Genomic DNA, 17,017 nt, shown 5'->3' with positions numbered 1-17,017 from the left:
TTGCGATTCAGTGACATCAATGTGGACACGTTTGGGGGAATTGGACACGTTTTGGGGGAAGGACACGTTTCTGAGTGTTACAGATATACTACATTTATTAATCATTAATTACTTCAGTGAGGAAAATTAAAGTTTCTCCCTCAAATTTTGAAGGAAAATAACTTTAAATAGGAAAATATTGTCTTTATATCCAAGAGTTCTTGCTTTACATGCTCTGAGTAATCATAAACATTTTTAATGAGTAAAATTTCCATGCAAATATTCTTATTTTAACATGAGTAACTTGTCATTCAGTACAAGACAATCTCAATTTCAATATCTAATTTGTGGATTCAATTTTTATGCCTCATTAATGGGCATTATGTTTTCTGGTCTGTGGCTATTTTTGGTCTTATATTGTTAAGATTATTTCAAAATAAATACACAATAAATTCAGCAATTTTTATTTTTATAAACGACCAAAACTCATGAAAGGTAAAAGTGTCTCCAACCAATTTTGGACTTATTCTGTGTTTTGTAAAAATAAGTGTTTCATTTGCTTGAGACAAACTAAAGTGAGATAACCAAGGCCAGTTTGGAGACGTTGGGGAAGACAGGACAGAAGGACGAGGCTAATACTTAATGCCCCCAACATTATGAACCTGCCAGAGATTTCCCTTAAAATGTCGTCTTCATTGCTATTAGTTTAATTTTAAGACTTACCTTCATCAACACTGTTAACTTTGACAATACCAGAAATAGTAACTACATCTCCCAGTAAACAACTTACCCTCATCAACACTGTTAACTTTGACAATACCAGAAATAGTAACTACATCTCCTGGTACACAACTTACCCTCATCAACACTGTTAACTTTGACAATACCAGAAATAGTAACTACATCTCCTGGTACACAACTTACCCTCATCAACACTGTTAACTTTGACAATACCAGAAATAGTAACTACATCTCCAGGTACACAACTTAACCTTATCAACACTGTTAACTTTGACAATACCAGAAATAGTAACTACATCTCCTGGTACACAACTTACCCTCATCAACACTGTTAACTTTGACAATACCAGAAATAGTAACTACATCTCCAGGTACACAACTTACCTTCATCAACACTGTTAACTTTGACAATACCAGAAATAGTAACTACATCTCCTGGTACACAACTTACCCTCATCAACACTGTTAACTTTGACTATACCAGAAATAGTAACTACATCTCCCGGTACACAACTTACCTTCATCAACACTGTTAACTTTGACAATACCAGAAATAGTAACTACATCTCCAGGTACACAACTTACCCTCATCAACACTGTTAACTTTGACTATACCAGAAATAGTAACTACATCTCCTGGTACACAACTTACCCTCATCGACACTGTTAACTTTGACAATACCAGAAATAGTAACTACATCTCCAGGTACACAACTTACCCTCATCAACACTGTTAACTTTGACAATACCAGAAATAGTAACTAAATCTCCAGGTACACAACTTACCCTCATCAACACTGTTAACTTTGACAATACCAGAAATAGTAACTAAATCTCCAGGTACACAACTTACCCTCATCAACACTGTTAACTTTGACAATACCAGAAATAGTAACTACATCTCCAGGTACACAACTTACCCTCATCAACACTGTTAACTTTGACAATACCAGAAATAGTAACTAAATCTCCAGGTACACAACTAACCCTCATCAACACTGTTAACTTTGACAATACCAGAAATAGTAACTAAATCTCAAGGTACACAACTTATCCTCATCAACACTGTTAACTTTGACAATACCAGAAATAGTAACTACATCTCCTGGTACACAACTTACCCTCATCAACACTGTTAACTTTGACAATACCAGGAATAGTAACTACATCTCCAGGTTCACAACTTACCCTCATCAACACTGTTAACTTTGACAATACCAGAAATAGTAACTAAATCTCCAGGTTCACAACTTACCCTCATCAACACTGTTAACTTTGACAATACCAGAAATAGTAACTACGTCTCCTGGTACACAACTTACCCTCATCAACACTGTTAACTTTGACAATACCAGAAATAGTAACTACATCTCCTGGTTCACAACTTACCCTCATCAACACTGTTAACTTTGACTATACCAGAAATAGTAACTACATCTCCCGGTACACAACTTACCTTCATCAACACTGTTAACTTTGACAATACCAGAAATAGTAACTACATCTCCAGGTACACAACTTAACCTTATCAACACTGTTAACTTTGACAATACCAGAAATAGTAACTACATCTCCTGGTACACAACTTACCCTCATCAACACTGTTAACTTTGACAATACCAGAAATAGTAACTACATCTCCAGGTACACAACTTACCTTCATCAACACTGTTAACTTTGACAATACCAGAAATAGTAACTACATCTCCTGGTACACAACTTACCCTCATCAACACTGTTAACTTTGACTATACCAGAAATAGTAACTACATCTCCCGGTACACAACTTACCTTCATCAACACTGTTAACTTTGACAATACCAGAAATAGTAACTACATCTCCAGGTACACAACTTACCCTCATCAACACTGTTAACTTTGACTATACCAGAAATAGTAACTACATCTCCTGGTACACAACTTACCCTCATCGACACTGTTAACTTTGACAATACCAGAAATAGTAACTAAATCTCCAGGTACACAACTTATCCTCATCAACACTGTTAACTTTGACAATACCAGAAATAGTAACTACATCTCCTGGTACACAACTTACCCTCATCAACACTGTTAACTTTGACAATACCAGGAATAGTAACTACATCTCCAGGTTCACAACTTACCCTCATCAACACTGTTAACTTTGACAATACCAGAAATAGTAACTAAATCTCCAGGTTCACAACTTACCCTCATCAACACTGTTAACTTTGACAATACCAGAAATAGTAACTACGTCTCCTGGTACACAACTTACCCTCATCAACACTGTTAACTTTGACAATACCAGAAATAGTAACTACATCTCCTGGTTCACAACTTACCCTCATCAACACTGTTAACTTTGAAAATACCAGAAATAGTAACTACATCTCCTAGTACACAACTTACCCTCATCAACACTATTAACTTTGACAATACCAGAAATAGTAACTACATCTCCAGGTACACAACTTACCCTCATCAACACTGTTAACTTTGACAATACCAGAAATAGTAACTACATCTCCTGGTTCACAACTTACCCTCATCAACACTGTTAACTTTGACAATACCAGAAATAGTAACTACATCTCCAGGTACACAACTTACCCTCATCAACACTGTTAACTTTGACAATACCAGAAATAGTAACTACATCTCCAGGTACACAACTTACCCTCATCAACACTGTTATCTTTGACAATACCAGAAATAGTAACTACATCTCCAGGTACACAACTTAACCTTATCAACACTGTTAACTTTGACAATACCAGAAATAGTAACTACATCTCCAGGTACACAACTTAACCTCATCCACACTGTTAACTTTGACAATACCAGAAATAGTAACTACATCTCCAGGTACACAACTTACCCTCATCAACACTGTTATCTTTGACAATACCAGAAATAGTAACTACATCTCCAGGTACACAACTTACCCTTATCAACACTGTTAACTTTGACAATACCAGAAATAGTAACTACATCTCCTGGTACACAACTTACCCTCATCAACACTGTTAACTTTGACAATACCAGAAATAGTAACTACATCTCCTGGTACACAACTTACCCTCATCAACATTGTTAACTTTGACAATACCAGAAATAGTAACTACATCTCCTGGTACACAACTTACCCTCATCAACACTGTTAACTTTGACAATACCAGAAATAGTAACTACATCTCCAGGTACACAACTTAACCTCATCCACACTGTTAACTTTGACAATACCAGAAATAGTAACTACATCTCCAGGTACACAACTTACCCTCATCAACACTGTTATCTTTGACAATACCAGAAATAGTAACTACATCTCCAGGTACACAACTTACCCTTATCAACACTGTTAACTTTGACAATACCAGAAATAGTAACTACATCTCCTGGTACACAACTTACCCTCATCAACACTGTTAACTTTGACAATACCAGAAATAGTAACTACATCTCCAGGTTCACAACTTACCCTCATCAACACTGTTAACTTTGACAATACCAGAAATAGTAACTACATCTCCTGGTACACAACTTACCCTCATCAACACTGTTAACTTTGACAATACCAGAAATAGTAACTACATCTCCTGGTACACAACTTACCCTCATCAACACTGTTAACTTTGACAATACCAAAAATAGTAACTACATCTCCAGGAACACAACTTACCCTCATCAACACTGTTAACTTTGACAATACCAGAAATAGTAACTACATCTCCTGGTACACAACTTACCCTCATCAACACTGTTAACTTTGACAATACCAGAAATAGTAACTACATCTCCAGGTACACAACTTACCTTCATCAACACTGTTAACTTTGACAATACCAGAAATAGTAACTACATCTCCAGGTACACAACTTAACCTCATCCACACTGTTAACTTTGACAATACCAGAAATAGTAACTACATCTCCAGGTACACAACTTACCCTCATCAACACTGTTATCTTTGACAATACCAGAAATAGTAACTACATCTCCAGGTACACAACTTAACCTTATCAACACTGTTAACTTTGACAATACCAGAAATAGTAACTACATCTCCAGGTACACAACTTACCTTCATCAACACTGTTAACTTTGACAATACCAGAAATAGTAACTACATCTCCAGGTACACAACTTAACCTCATCCACACTGTTAACTTTGACAATACCAGAAATAGTAACTACATCTCCTGGTACACAACTTACCCTCATCAACACTGTTAACTTTGACAATACCAGAAATAGTAACTACATCTCCAGGTACACAACTTAACCTTATCAACACTGTTAACTTTGACAATACCAGAAATAGTAACTACATCTCCAGGTACACAACTTAACCTTATCAACACTGTTAACTTTGACAATACCAGAAATAGTAACTACATCTCCAGGTACACAACTTAACCTTATCAACACTGTTAACTTTGACAATACCAGAAATAGTAACTACATCTCCAGGTACACAACTTAACCTTATCAACACTGTTAACTTTGACAATACCAGAAATAGTAACTACATCTCCTGGTACACAACTTACCCTCATCAACACTGTTAATTTTGACAATACCAGGAATAGTAACTACATCTCCCGGTACACAACTTACCCTCATCAACATTGTTAACTTTGACAATACCAGAAATAGTAACTACATCTCCTGGTACACAACTTACCTTCATCAACACTGTTAACTTTGACAATACCAGAAATAGTAACTACATCTCCCGGTACACAACTTACCTTCATCAACACTGTTAACTTTGACAATACCAGAAATAGTAACTACATCTCCTGGTACACAACTTACCCTCATCAACACTGTTAACTTTGACAATACCAGAAATAGTAACTACATCTCCTGGTACACAACTTACCCTCATCAACACTGTTAACTTTGACAATACCAGAAATAGTAACTACATCTCCTGGTACACAACTTACCCTCATCAACACTGTTAACTTTGACAATACCAGAAATAGTAACTACATCTCCAGGAACACAACTTACCCTCATCAACACTGTTAACTTTGACAATACCAGAAATAGTAACTACATCTCCTGGTACACAACTTACCTTCATCAACACTGTTAACTTTGACAATACCAGAAATAGTAACTACATCTCCTGGTACACAACTTACCCTCATCAACACTGTTAACTTTGACAATACCAGAAATAGTAACTACATCTCCAGGTACACAACTGTCAACTGAAAGCACAAAAAGGGTAAATGATTTCTGGCCAGCCAGTATCTTCATTTAACATATTAATCAAAAGAACTGAATTTGAAAGTATTTTTATACTATAAGATCTGATTGTTTGAACTTCTGCAAATATTTATATTATATACAACATCAAGATAATATTAAACTGTAACAATTTACATTGGCATTACTTATTTAAGGGTTTGTCAAAGGCGAAATAAATGAGAATTTATAATGTCACTTGAAACTGACTAGAAAAAGTAGTTTAGCTTTCTATACTGTTTTATCTAGCCAACTCTTTACGGAAACCTATGATTAAAAATTTCACAACACATAACTGAGACAGAAAAGAAAATGTAAATTGCAAGCTAGCAGACAAGATACAGCTAAATGTTCCATGTTTCATTCAAACCTAAATCTTGTGTCAGTTCACAGTCAATAGTTCTAGGTATTCTGCCAGTTTCTTTCAGTCTGTCTACCATAATTTCTTGTACCCTATTGAAATCAATAACAAATGAATCATCTAAAAGAAACTTAATTTTTTTAACTAACTAATGTATCCAAACTAAGTTCTGCCCTGATAAGTCAAATGTGAACAAATTATTTTGTAGTAGTTCAATTTCTTATCAATTAAACAGCTAATTTTCTATTTTATAGCAAAATGCTCCTTCCAACTCTGAAATTCACCTCTCTTTTCATTGATTAATAAACTAAAGGACAATAGGTAATTTTAAAGTTTTCATTTCCAACATGAAAAAAATGTCCCATCAAGTTATGTTGATGTACTCTTTTGAAAATATTACCCAAAATGCATTAGATTCTAACTAGAGGCTCTAAAGAGCCTGTGTCGCTCACCTTGGTCTATGTGAATATTAAACAAAGGACGCAGATGGATTCATGACAAAATTGTGTTTTGGTGATGGTGATGTGTTTGTACATCTTACTTTTCTGAACATTCTTGCTGCTTACAATTATCTCTATTTATAATGAACTTGGCCCAGTAGTTTCAGTGGAAAATGTTAGTAAAAATTTACAAATTTTATGAAAATAGTTAAAAATTTACTATAAAGGACAATAACGTCTTAGGGGGTCAATTGACCAATTGGGTCATGTTGACTTATTTTAAGGTCTAAATTTGTTGTAGATTATTGCTGTTTACAGTTTATCTCTATCTATAATAATATTCAAAATAATAACAAAAAACGGCAAAATTTCCTTAAAATTACCAATTCAGGGGCAGCAACCTAACAACGGGTTGTCCGATCCATCTGAAAATTTCAGGGCAGATAGATAATTTTTTTTTACCCCATGTCAGATTTGCTCTCAATGCTTTGGTTTTTGAGTTATAAGCCAAAAACTGCATTTTACCCCTATGTTCTATTTTTAGCCGTGGCGGCCATCTTGGTTGGTTGGCCGGGTCACACCACACATTTTATAAACAAGATACCCCACAGATGATTGTGGCAAAGTTTGGTTTAATTTGGCCCAGTTGTTTCAGAGGAGAAGATTTTTGTAAAAGATTTCTAAGATTTCAGAAAAATGGTTAAAAATTGACTATAAAGGGCAATAACTCCTAAAGGGGTCAACTGACCATTTCGGTCATGTTGACTTATTTGTAAATCTTACTTTGCTGAACATTATTGCTGTTTACAGTTTATCTCTATCTATAATAATATTCGAGATAATAACCAAAAACAGCAAAATTTCCTTAAAATTACCAATTCAGGGGCAGCAACCCAACAACGGGTTGTCGGATTCGTCTGAAAATTTCAGGGCAGATAGATATTGACCTGATGAACAAATTTACCCCATGTCAGATTTGCTCTAAATGCTTTGGTTTTAGAGTTATAAGCCAAAAACTGCATTTGACCCCTATGTTCTATTTTTAGCCGTGGCAGCCATCTTGATTGGTTGGGCGGGTCACGCCACACATTTTTAAACTAGATACCCCAATGATGATTGTGGCCAAGTTTGGTAACATTTGGCCCAGTAGTTTCAGAGGAGAAGATTTTTGTAAAAGTTAACGCCGGACGACGCCGGACGCCAAGTGATGAGATAAGCTCACTTGGCCCTGTGGGCCAGGTGAGCTTAAAATGTGTATCATAAGCTAGTTTAGTACATGACTTAATGCATACCTGATAGTCTGCCAATCAATGGTTCTTGTAAGTTCTGAACTTCTCTTTGCAAAGAATGTTTTACCCTTACAATCCTGAGCAGGACACTGCAATTCAGGAATATAAATGTTATTAGAAAGTTTATAAGGCTAGATGTCAGGAGTCTTTATCACAAAAAAACTTACGACTAAGATTAATCTTATTTATACTGAATTCTTGACTTACTATCAATCATAGTCGTAAGTTTTTTTGTGAAATTGACTCCTGATAATTTGCCTTGTATTTTAAATCCGTACATAAATAACCTATTTCTAACCATGTTGCTAAATATAATAATTCAGAGAAATCAAAGTAGTATTTAGTGTTATTTATGTCAAAGACACTGTGAGTTCATTTATTTTCGTGGATTTATGAAAATCAGTATTTTCTTTGGTATTTGATTTCGTGTGTTTGCCAATCTCTGCATACAAAGCCTATAGAAAATGTATAATTCCTTGAACATTTTAATTTGTGGTTCACCTAGGCCTGTACCCACGAAAACCACGAAAATTGGTATCGAACAAATAATAATTAATGTATAGCAGGGCTCACACTACTTCAGAATTATAGGGAGAAGTGACTTCTCTTTTTGAAACTGATAGGGAGAAGTGGTGAGATTTGAAAGAGAAGTGCTCTTTCGCGCGGTGTGCTACAATGTTTGGATTATACTATAGCATATAGTATAAAGGGTCATATGTAAATAATGTTCTTTTTATAATGTTCAATTCATATCTGAGTATACAATTAAAGCAACATTTCAAATTAAAAGTTGTTAAGTTTTACTCAGGTTCTTGTGAGCAACTACCAATTAAATATTTAGTATCTAGCACTAAAAAAAATAATTTTTTATCTTAAAAGGGTTAAGAAATTATAATATATCAATTACAATTTAATTCAAAACTATCTTGTGTTTTTCATTAAAAAAAATAAAAGTTATTAAACTGGGCCATAATATATATTGATAATAGTATAATAGTCATGATAGTCTCAGAGTTAAACAACTTTAATCAATAGTTTGAAACAATCCATAAAAAATATAGAGAATTATATACACCAATCAATTAGATGTAACCAAAAGTCTTTTAATTCGTGTGGAATACGTAATTTTCCCCTTTGGGATCAATATTCTTCTGTCAGCTGTTCCATCCGTGCGTCCGTAGTAATTATTGTAAAAGTACGGATTTTGGTCATAGCTGGTCCGGTTGAGATCCGTAGTTTAGAAATCGGTCAATGGCGGTCAATGGCGGACGAATGCAAGAAAATTTACAAAAATAAACGATGTTTGACAAGTTATTTGGAAGGGAACATTACGTTTTTAATGCAATAAATGGATTAAACACTTACTGGAGGCAACTTGTATCACGTTTAAATGAAGAAACAAACTTATTTTGCCGCCGAAATATAGGTTGATGTACGTTTTTCGAGTAACAAGCACCGGAACAAGCGGAAATGCACGAAGTGATAACAAGTTGTATTGTTATCAAATAACCTGCTACAGACTTCAAAGACAATGCTTCAACCTCTTTTCTTAAGATAATGAATCGTTTATGTCTAAATTTCTTTAATATCAATAAAAAATTGATGTTTCATCAACTTGGTAAAAATTGAAAATGTCCGATGAAGGAAGCGACTGAAAGCGAGTATCGTCAAGAACAGGGCGACTTCTCTTCGCTTTTGGGGGTCGGGGAAAGCGAAGTGACGGTCGGGAAAGCGACTTCTTCGCCCACTTCGCCTGGTAGCGTGAGCCCTGTATAGTATCAGATTCATTTTCAGTCATGCTCTCAATTTTGAAGTTACATCTTTAGAAGAATAAGATAAATCTTTGTTAAGTTTGATTATCTGCCCTTGATTAGGTTAGACCAAAATCTCTTTGTAAATGCATAATTATCTCCCGATGGTGTACTAACACTAGCTTTTAAAGAAGGTTCACATAAATTGTACTGACAGTAAAGGGAATGTTGCATTACAACACTCATCTCTATATCACAAATTAAAAGTTATTCACTCATCTCTATATCACAAATTAAAAGTTATGTATACTAAAGATTTTGTGCTCTGGTAATTTACATAAAAAATGTGTAAGGGTTCCGCGGCACCCAGTATCTTGCCTACATTTGCTGTTAATCACACACTCAACAAAAATGATGAAAAAAATCAATAAAATTATTCCTCTTGATACTATTTTTGGATTGTCAGAAGCTTCTGTCCAAGTTTGGTAAGAATCCAGGCTAGTTTAAGAATCTTAAAAATGTTTTAAAAACTTTAACTGCAGACTGTATGTAATGTTAACTGGAAGAAAAACTAAGTCTATTTATAAGTAAAATACGGAAAAAATGGAATTTTATTTTAAAAAATTTACTTCTGGATACTATCTTCTGATCATAAACAAGCTTCTGGCTAAGTTTGGTACAATTCCAGGATAGTTTAAGAAAGTTATAAAAATTTTTAAAACTACAGAGTGAATGTAATGGTTCCTGGTAGAAAAACTAAGTCTATTTATAAGTAAATTACGGAAAAAATAGAATTTTATTTTTACAAAATTTACTCCTGGATACTATCTTATGAACATAAACAAGCTTCTGTTCAAGTTTAGTAGACATCCAGGATATTACAAGAAAGTTATTAAAATTTCAAAAACTTAAACCACAGAGTGAATATTTGTGGACGCTGCCGACGGAATGTAGGATCACTATGTCTCGCTTTTTCGACTAAAGTCGAAGGCTGGACAAAAAGTATTAAATAGCTTTATAGAAATGTATTCAATTCTTTAATACGTCAAGCTTTTTCTTTATCTTATAACAAACTAAACATGAGATTGCTGTTTATTTGTATACATACCTTGGTAGGAACTGTATATTTACCATCAGGTAATGTCACACTCTGAAATAGTCATTTAAAAATTAAATTTTCAAAATTTTTCTATACATTCAATTAAAACAATAGATATGTTTCATAACACTGTAAACACACATAGGTTGGAACCTATTAAAACTTTAAACTTGCTGCAATTGTTTGCACCTATCCTAAGTCAGGAACCTGATGTTCAGTGGAATTTGAATGTTGATATGGTTCATAAATGTTTCTCTTTTCTCATTTTTTATATAGATTAAACTGTTGGTTTTCCTGTTTGAATGGTTTTACAATATCAATTTAAGGGGCCCTTTATAGCGTGTTGTTCTAAGTGAGCCATGGCCTCGTGTTGAAGACAGTATTTTGACCTATAATGGTTTACTTTTACAAATTGTGACTTGGATGGAGAGTTGTCTCATTGGCACTTATCTTCTTATAATTATGTACAGCCTTTTTTAAGTGTCAAAATCTATATTTCCTTTTTTATCTACAGACAAGAAGTGGCAGCACTGCAGATTCTTTAACTGCTTTACATGCTACAAATAATCATTATCAAGCTGCAAAACAAATATAATATCTCATTCCCTTCCAAAGTAGGCGAGACAGTTTGATGAAAATTTATCTTATAAAATGAGTGTTGAAAAAATTCCAACTATCTGCAAGAAAGGAGTGGCTGCACAACACATGTAAAAATTGCTTATTATCTACATACCTGCAAACTTTTCAAAATGCCCATGGGGGTTTTCTATGCAAGCTAGCTCTTCTAGTCCCAAAAAACCTTCAAGGGAGGCTTCAAATGTATCATAATGCCTAAAGCAATTATAAAATTAACTGTTTTGTTTGAAATGATAGACAAAATTGCTCTTTCAAAAATCCCCCGAAAATAGTGACAGTTGGCAGGTATGCATTGTACATAATGGTTTGATTATATTACTTTTCACAACAGTCAACTTTACAATTGGAAACAAAGTATTACCTGAACATTACCACAGGAAACACACTCAAAGGCTAACTTTGTACATAATGGTTTGATGTTACTAACTCTTACCTGAACATTACCACAGGAAACACACTCAAAGGCTAACTTTGTACATAATGGTTTGATGTTACTAACTCTTACCTGAACATTACCACAGGAAACACACTCAAAGGCTAACTTTGTACATAATGGTTTGATGTTACTAACTCTTACCTGAACATTACCACAGGAAACACACTCATAGGCTAACTTTGTACATAATGGTTTGATGTTACTAACTCTTACCTGAACATGACCACAGGAAACACACTCAAAGGCTAACTTTGTACATAATGGTTTGATGTTACTAACTCTTACCTGAACATTACCACAAGAAACACACTCAAAGGCTAACTTTGTACATAATGGTTTGATGTTACTAGCTCTTACCTGAACATTACCACAGGACACACTCAAAGGCTAACTTTGTACATAATGGTTTGATGTTACTAACTCTTACCTGAACATGACCACAGGAAACACACTCAAAGGCTAACTTTGTACATAATGGTTTGATGTTACTAACTCTTACCTGAACATGACCACAGGAAACACACTCAAAGGCTAACTTTGTACATAATGGTTTGATGTTACTAACTCTTACCTGAACATGACCACAGGAAACACACTCAAAGGCTAACTTTGTACATAATGGTTTGATGTTACTAACTCTTACCTGAACATGACCACAGGAAACACACTCAAAGGCTAACTTTGTACATAATGGTTTAATGTTACTAACTCTTACCTGAACATTACCAAAGGAAACACACTCAAAGGCTAACTTTGTACATAATGGTTTGATGTTACTAACTCTTACCTGAACATTACCACAGGAAACACACTCAAAGGCTAACTTTGTACATAATGGTTTGATGTTACTAACTCTTACCTGAACATTACCACAGGAAACACACTCAAAGGCTAACTTTGTACATAATGGTTAGATGTTACTAACTCTTACCTGAACATTACCACAGGACACACTCAAAGGCTAACTTTGTACATAATGGTTTGATGTTACTAACTCTTACCTGAACATGACCACAGGAAACACACTCAAAGGCTAACTTTGTACATAATGGTTTGATGTTACTAACTCTTACCTGAACATGACCACAGGAAACACACTCAAAGGCTAACTTTGTACATAATGGTTTGATGTTACTAACTCTTACCTGAACATTACCACAGGAAACACACTCAAAGGCTAACTTTGTACATAATGGTTTGATGTTACTAACTCTTACCTGAACATTACCACAGGTCACACACTCAAAGGCTAACTTTGTACATAATGGTTTGATGTTACTAACTCTTACCTGAACATGACCACAGGAAACACACTCAAAGGCTAACTTTGTACATAATGGTTTAATGTTACTAACTCTTACCTGAACATTACCACAGGAAACACACTCAAAGGCTAACTTTGTACATAATGGTTTGATGTTACTAACTCTTACCTGAACATTACCACAGGAAACACACTCAAAAGCTAACTTTGTACACAATGGTTTGATGTTACTAACTCTTACAACTGTTCCCTTCACAGAGACAAACTTTCCTACAATTTGTAAGAAATTTTGTTGAATTATTAACCATATATACTACTGTAAAGTCAGAAATTATTGCAACCAAATTATGATTGCAATAATTAAAACTTGGCATTCTGAGATTTTTTGTAAGAACCAGAAAGGATTTTTTTTAACATCTCAAAAGATAAATTCACATTTTAGTCTAAAATGAAAAAAAATGAAATAATTAAATGCAAGCAATAACTTCAAAATTTACAGTACTTTAAAATTCAATTTCAAAGTCTATAAATGTAAATAAATTAAACATTACAATCTTTTTCTTGGTAAATTTTCAGCAATGCATTGACTGATTTTATAACATTTTTTCAGTTCATGTGGAAATGAAGTTTATTTTTGATGCCATCTATTGTTGGATTACTGTCTCACTAATTAATGTTAACCTCATATTTTTATTCACATCAAATGTGAAAAAATATAACATTCATTTTACCTTTCAACATTTTGGATACTGTTTTGGGGCTCTTTTCACCCCAAAAAAGTTTAAAAATTAATTGTTAATCTGGGTCTCTTTTCAGCCCATCCCGCTCAGCGCCCCCCAAAAAACAAACCAGAAACAATGTAAATGATACTGAAATGTTTCTGAATTAAAAGTGTTTTTTCTCAAAAGAATTTTAAAAAAAACTGTTTTCACAAACCATAGTAATTGGCTTTCAAATTTTTCAGTGGTATCTGTGATCCAAAGTTAATCACTCTAGCTATTATTACTGGCACTGAATAACTACTGACATCTGATTGGTCAGTTTGTGCTTCTGCTTCTGCTTCATGTCTTCTTTTGTGAGTAATCAACTGAAAAATAAATACTTCAATAAAATTGAGAAAGAAAATGGGGAATATGTCAAATCGACAACAACTCGACCATAGAGCAGACATCAGCCGAAGGACACCAATGGGTCTTCAATGTAGCGAGATACTCCCGCACCCGTAGGTGTTATTCAGCTATGTATACTAGTACAGTGAAAATGGACGTCATACTAAACTCTGAATTATACACAAGAAACTAAAATTAAAAATCATACAAGACTAACAGAGGCCAGAGGCTCCTGACTTGGACAGGCACAAAATTGCGGCGGGGTTAAACATGTTTATGAGATCTCAACCCTCCCCCTATTCCTCTAGCCAATGTAGAAAAGTAAAAGCATAACAAAACATACATTAAAATTCAGTTCAAGAAAAGTCCAAGTATATTTAGTTGCATTTATTTAAGATTTTAAAATATCAAGAAACAACAATTTAAAAGATTACCAGAATACAAATTTCCACCTTTGTTTTTCAGTTCAAGAATTTAAAAATCTTTGTATGTATTGTTAGTAATTCTAATACAATGAGCTATGTAAAATCTTTTTATGTATTGTTAGTAACATCAATATTTACTGGATATTATCTACCCTCAATTCCAAGGTTGACAAATGGAGTCATTAGCAAAATATTGCTTTATTTCTATTTTCACATAACCGACTTTTGATTCTATATTCTATATTTTTTGGACAGGTTTCCTACTCTGTGATAAGACATCCTGGTACTTGGTCAATTAGGAGCGACCAACAGAAGTAAAGTAAATATATAAAAGGTGAAATTTGGGGAAAAGTTTATAGCTTTCTTATGTCATGTACAGAGAGCATTAAACAGTTAAATTTCCCTGAAAATTGTACTGATTAAAATCTTGAATTTACTTATTTATGTTGCTTTTGCTTGACCAAGTACAAGGATGTCCAACCACAGAGAAATTAACCTGTCGAAAAAATGTATATTCCAGGGTCAAAATATGGTAATATGAAAATGGTCTACTGCAGTTTACATTTCTGAACTGAATAATTGAAATGTTAACCGTTGAATTGTTTAAGTGTGTTGCCTGTTGTCAATATGATGGAATTTTATGAGACTGTCATCCTAGTTTGAAAATGATTAAAATACAGTCTTCACGCTAAATATTTGAATTCACAAGCCTGAAGCTCAAGTTTAACAAATTTTTAGTTGGATTATGTTGGCTTGAAGAGAAAAATTTCACAAGCTGGACAGCAATTTTACAAGTCATGGCTGTAGGACTTGTGGTTAAGTGTGAAGACTGAATACACCCTTCTACATTAGAAAATTTCTGTATCATTAGTCAGGAATATAACAGTCATTATCAATTCATTTGATGTGTTTTAGCGTTTGAATTTGCAATTTGATTAGGGACATCCCGTTTTTGAATATTTCTCAAAGTTCTGTATTTTTGTTGTTTTAATTTTTGCACTATATTATAAACAACTGCGCGTTGCTTTTGAAGAGTTGCCACAACTATAGTTGATTGGACGTTTTAACATTTTAGTACCTCAACTCCTTGTTTTTCAGGAAATAATTTACCCAGTGAACAGCTAATCCAATACAAGAGAGATAATTTGGGCGTATGACATTTGCGCCGATTTTGAAAATTTTCATTCTTTCATTTGCGCCAATTTCATTTTTTCATTTGCGCCTATTTTATATTTTCTCCAAATTGGATATACAGGCAGGTTACAGGTAAGTTCATACTTTTAAATTGGCTGAGCACAGAGTATAAAGACAAATCAAGTGAGATTGCAGTTGGTAAATGGCTATCCTAGTGTTTCAGGTTACCATGCATTCTCTTCCATAACGGTCAACCAATTCGTGATGTCGTCCATAAAATTAATGAAGGGATGATATCAACTTCACCCTTTGGAACTCTTGGTTTAAAAGTTTCCTTGTGATAAAATGCGAACTCTAGAAATGCCCGGACCAGTACGTATGATGGACAAAAAAAAAAGATGGCCTGCGTTATCGACAATTACCCCAAATATAGGAGAGACGAAATCATAAGAAAGGAATATATTAGATGTGTTGCCTAAACATACTTGGTAAGAACAGATTTATGATTTGAATGTATTTCGTTTTTATGGATTTGAATGCTGTACATATATTTCTAATTTGTCATTTTAGTATAAACAAAGTGCATTTATCTTAGGTTTTTACTTCTTGATTTTAAGCAGGAAACAACAGTTTTAAACATGTTATGATTGACAATTCAAAACATATGAACAACTGGCTAAAGGAAGAGGCCTTTAATGATAAGTGAAAATAACACTACTGGGATGGAGTGTGGTCTCATTGGCACTCATACCACATCTTCTTATATCATTTCACCTATAATTTACCTGGTATTTACCTGTAAAAAAATCGGTGAAAATGAAAAAAAATTTTTTTTTCATTTCTGCAAATGAAATGCAGATCGGCACAAATGCAAAACGCCGGATAATTTACAGGTCTGGTGAACAGCTAATCCAATACAAGAGAGATAATTTACCTGGTGAACAGCTAATCCAATACAAGAGAGATATTTTACCCGGTGAACAGCTAATCCAATACAAGAGAGATATTTTACCTGGTGAACAGCTAATCCAATACAAGTGAGATAATTTACTTGGTGAACAGCTAATCCAATACAAGAGAGATATTTTACCTGGTGAACAGCTAAT

At 34.0% G+C, this 17,017-nt stretch overlaps 1 protein-coding gene across 1 annotated transcript in view; it reads right to left on the bottom strand.

Annotated features, from left to right (window-relative positions):
* Nucleotides 1-17,017, bottom strand: part of LOC134685122 (DNA helicase MCM8-like) — a 56,399-nt gene that overhangs the window by 19,795 nt on the left and 19,587 nt on the right. Inside the window, exons 7-12 of the mRNA XM_063544579.1 lie at nucleotides 14,180-14,330; nucleotides 13,413-13,513; nucleotides 10,917-10,958; nucleotides 8,061-8,146; nucleotides 6,338-6,420; nucleotides 5,862-5,930 (exon numbers count right to left, since the gene is read on the bottom strand). Coding sequence (XP_063400649.1) covers nucleotides 5,862-5,930; nucleotides 6,338-6,420; nucleotides 8,061-8,146; nucleotides 10,917-10,958; nucleotides 13,413-13,513; nucleotides 14,180-14,330 — 532 coding nt within the window. The remainder of the gene's footprint in view (nucleotides 1-5,861; nucleotides 5,931-6,337; nucleotides 6,421-8,060; nucleotides 8,147-10,916; nucleotides 10,959-13,412; nucleotides 13,514-14,179; nucleotides 14,331-17,017) is intronic.

The sequence above is a fragment of the Mytilus trossulus genome, chromosome 9, assembly GCF_036588685.1.
Source record: "Mytilus trossulus isolate FHL-02 chromosome 9, PNRI_Mtr1.1.1.hap1, whole genome shotgun sequence".
In the NCBI taxonomy this organism is placed as follows: domain Eukaryota; kingdom Metazoa; phylum Mollusca; class Bivalvia; order Mytilida; family Mytilidae; genus Mytilus; species Mytilus trossulus.
The sequence above is the reverse complement of the archived record's forward strand: the minus strand, read 5'-3'. Positions and strand labels throughout refer to the sequence as shown.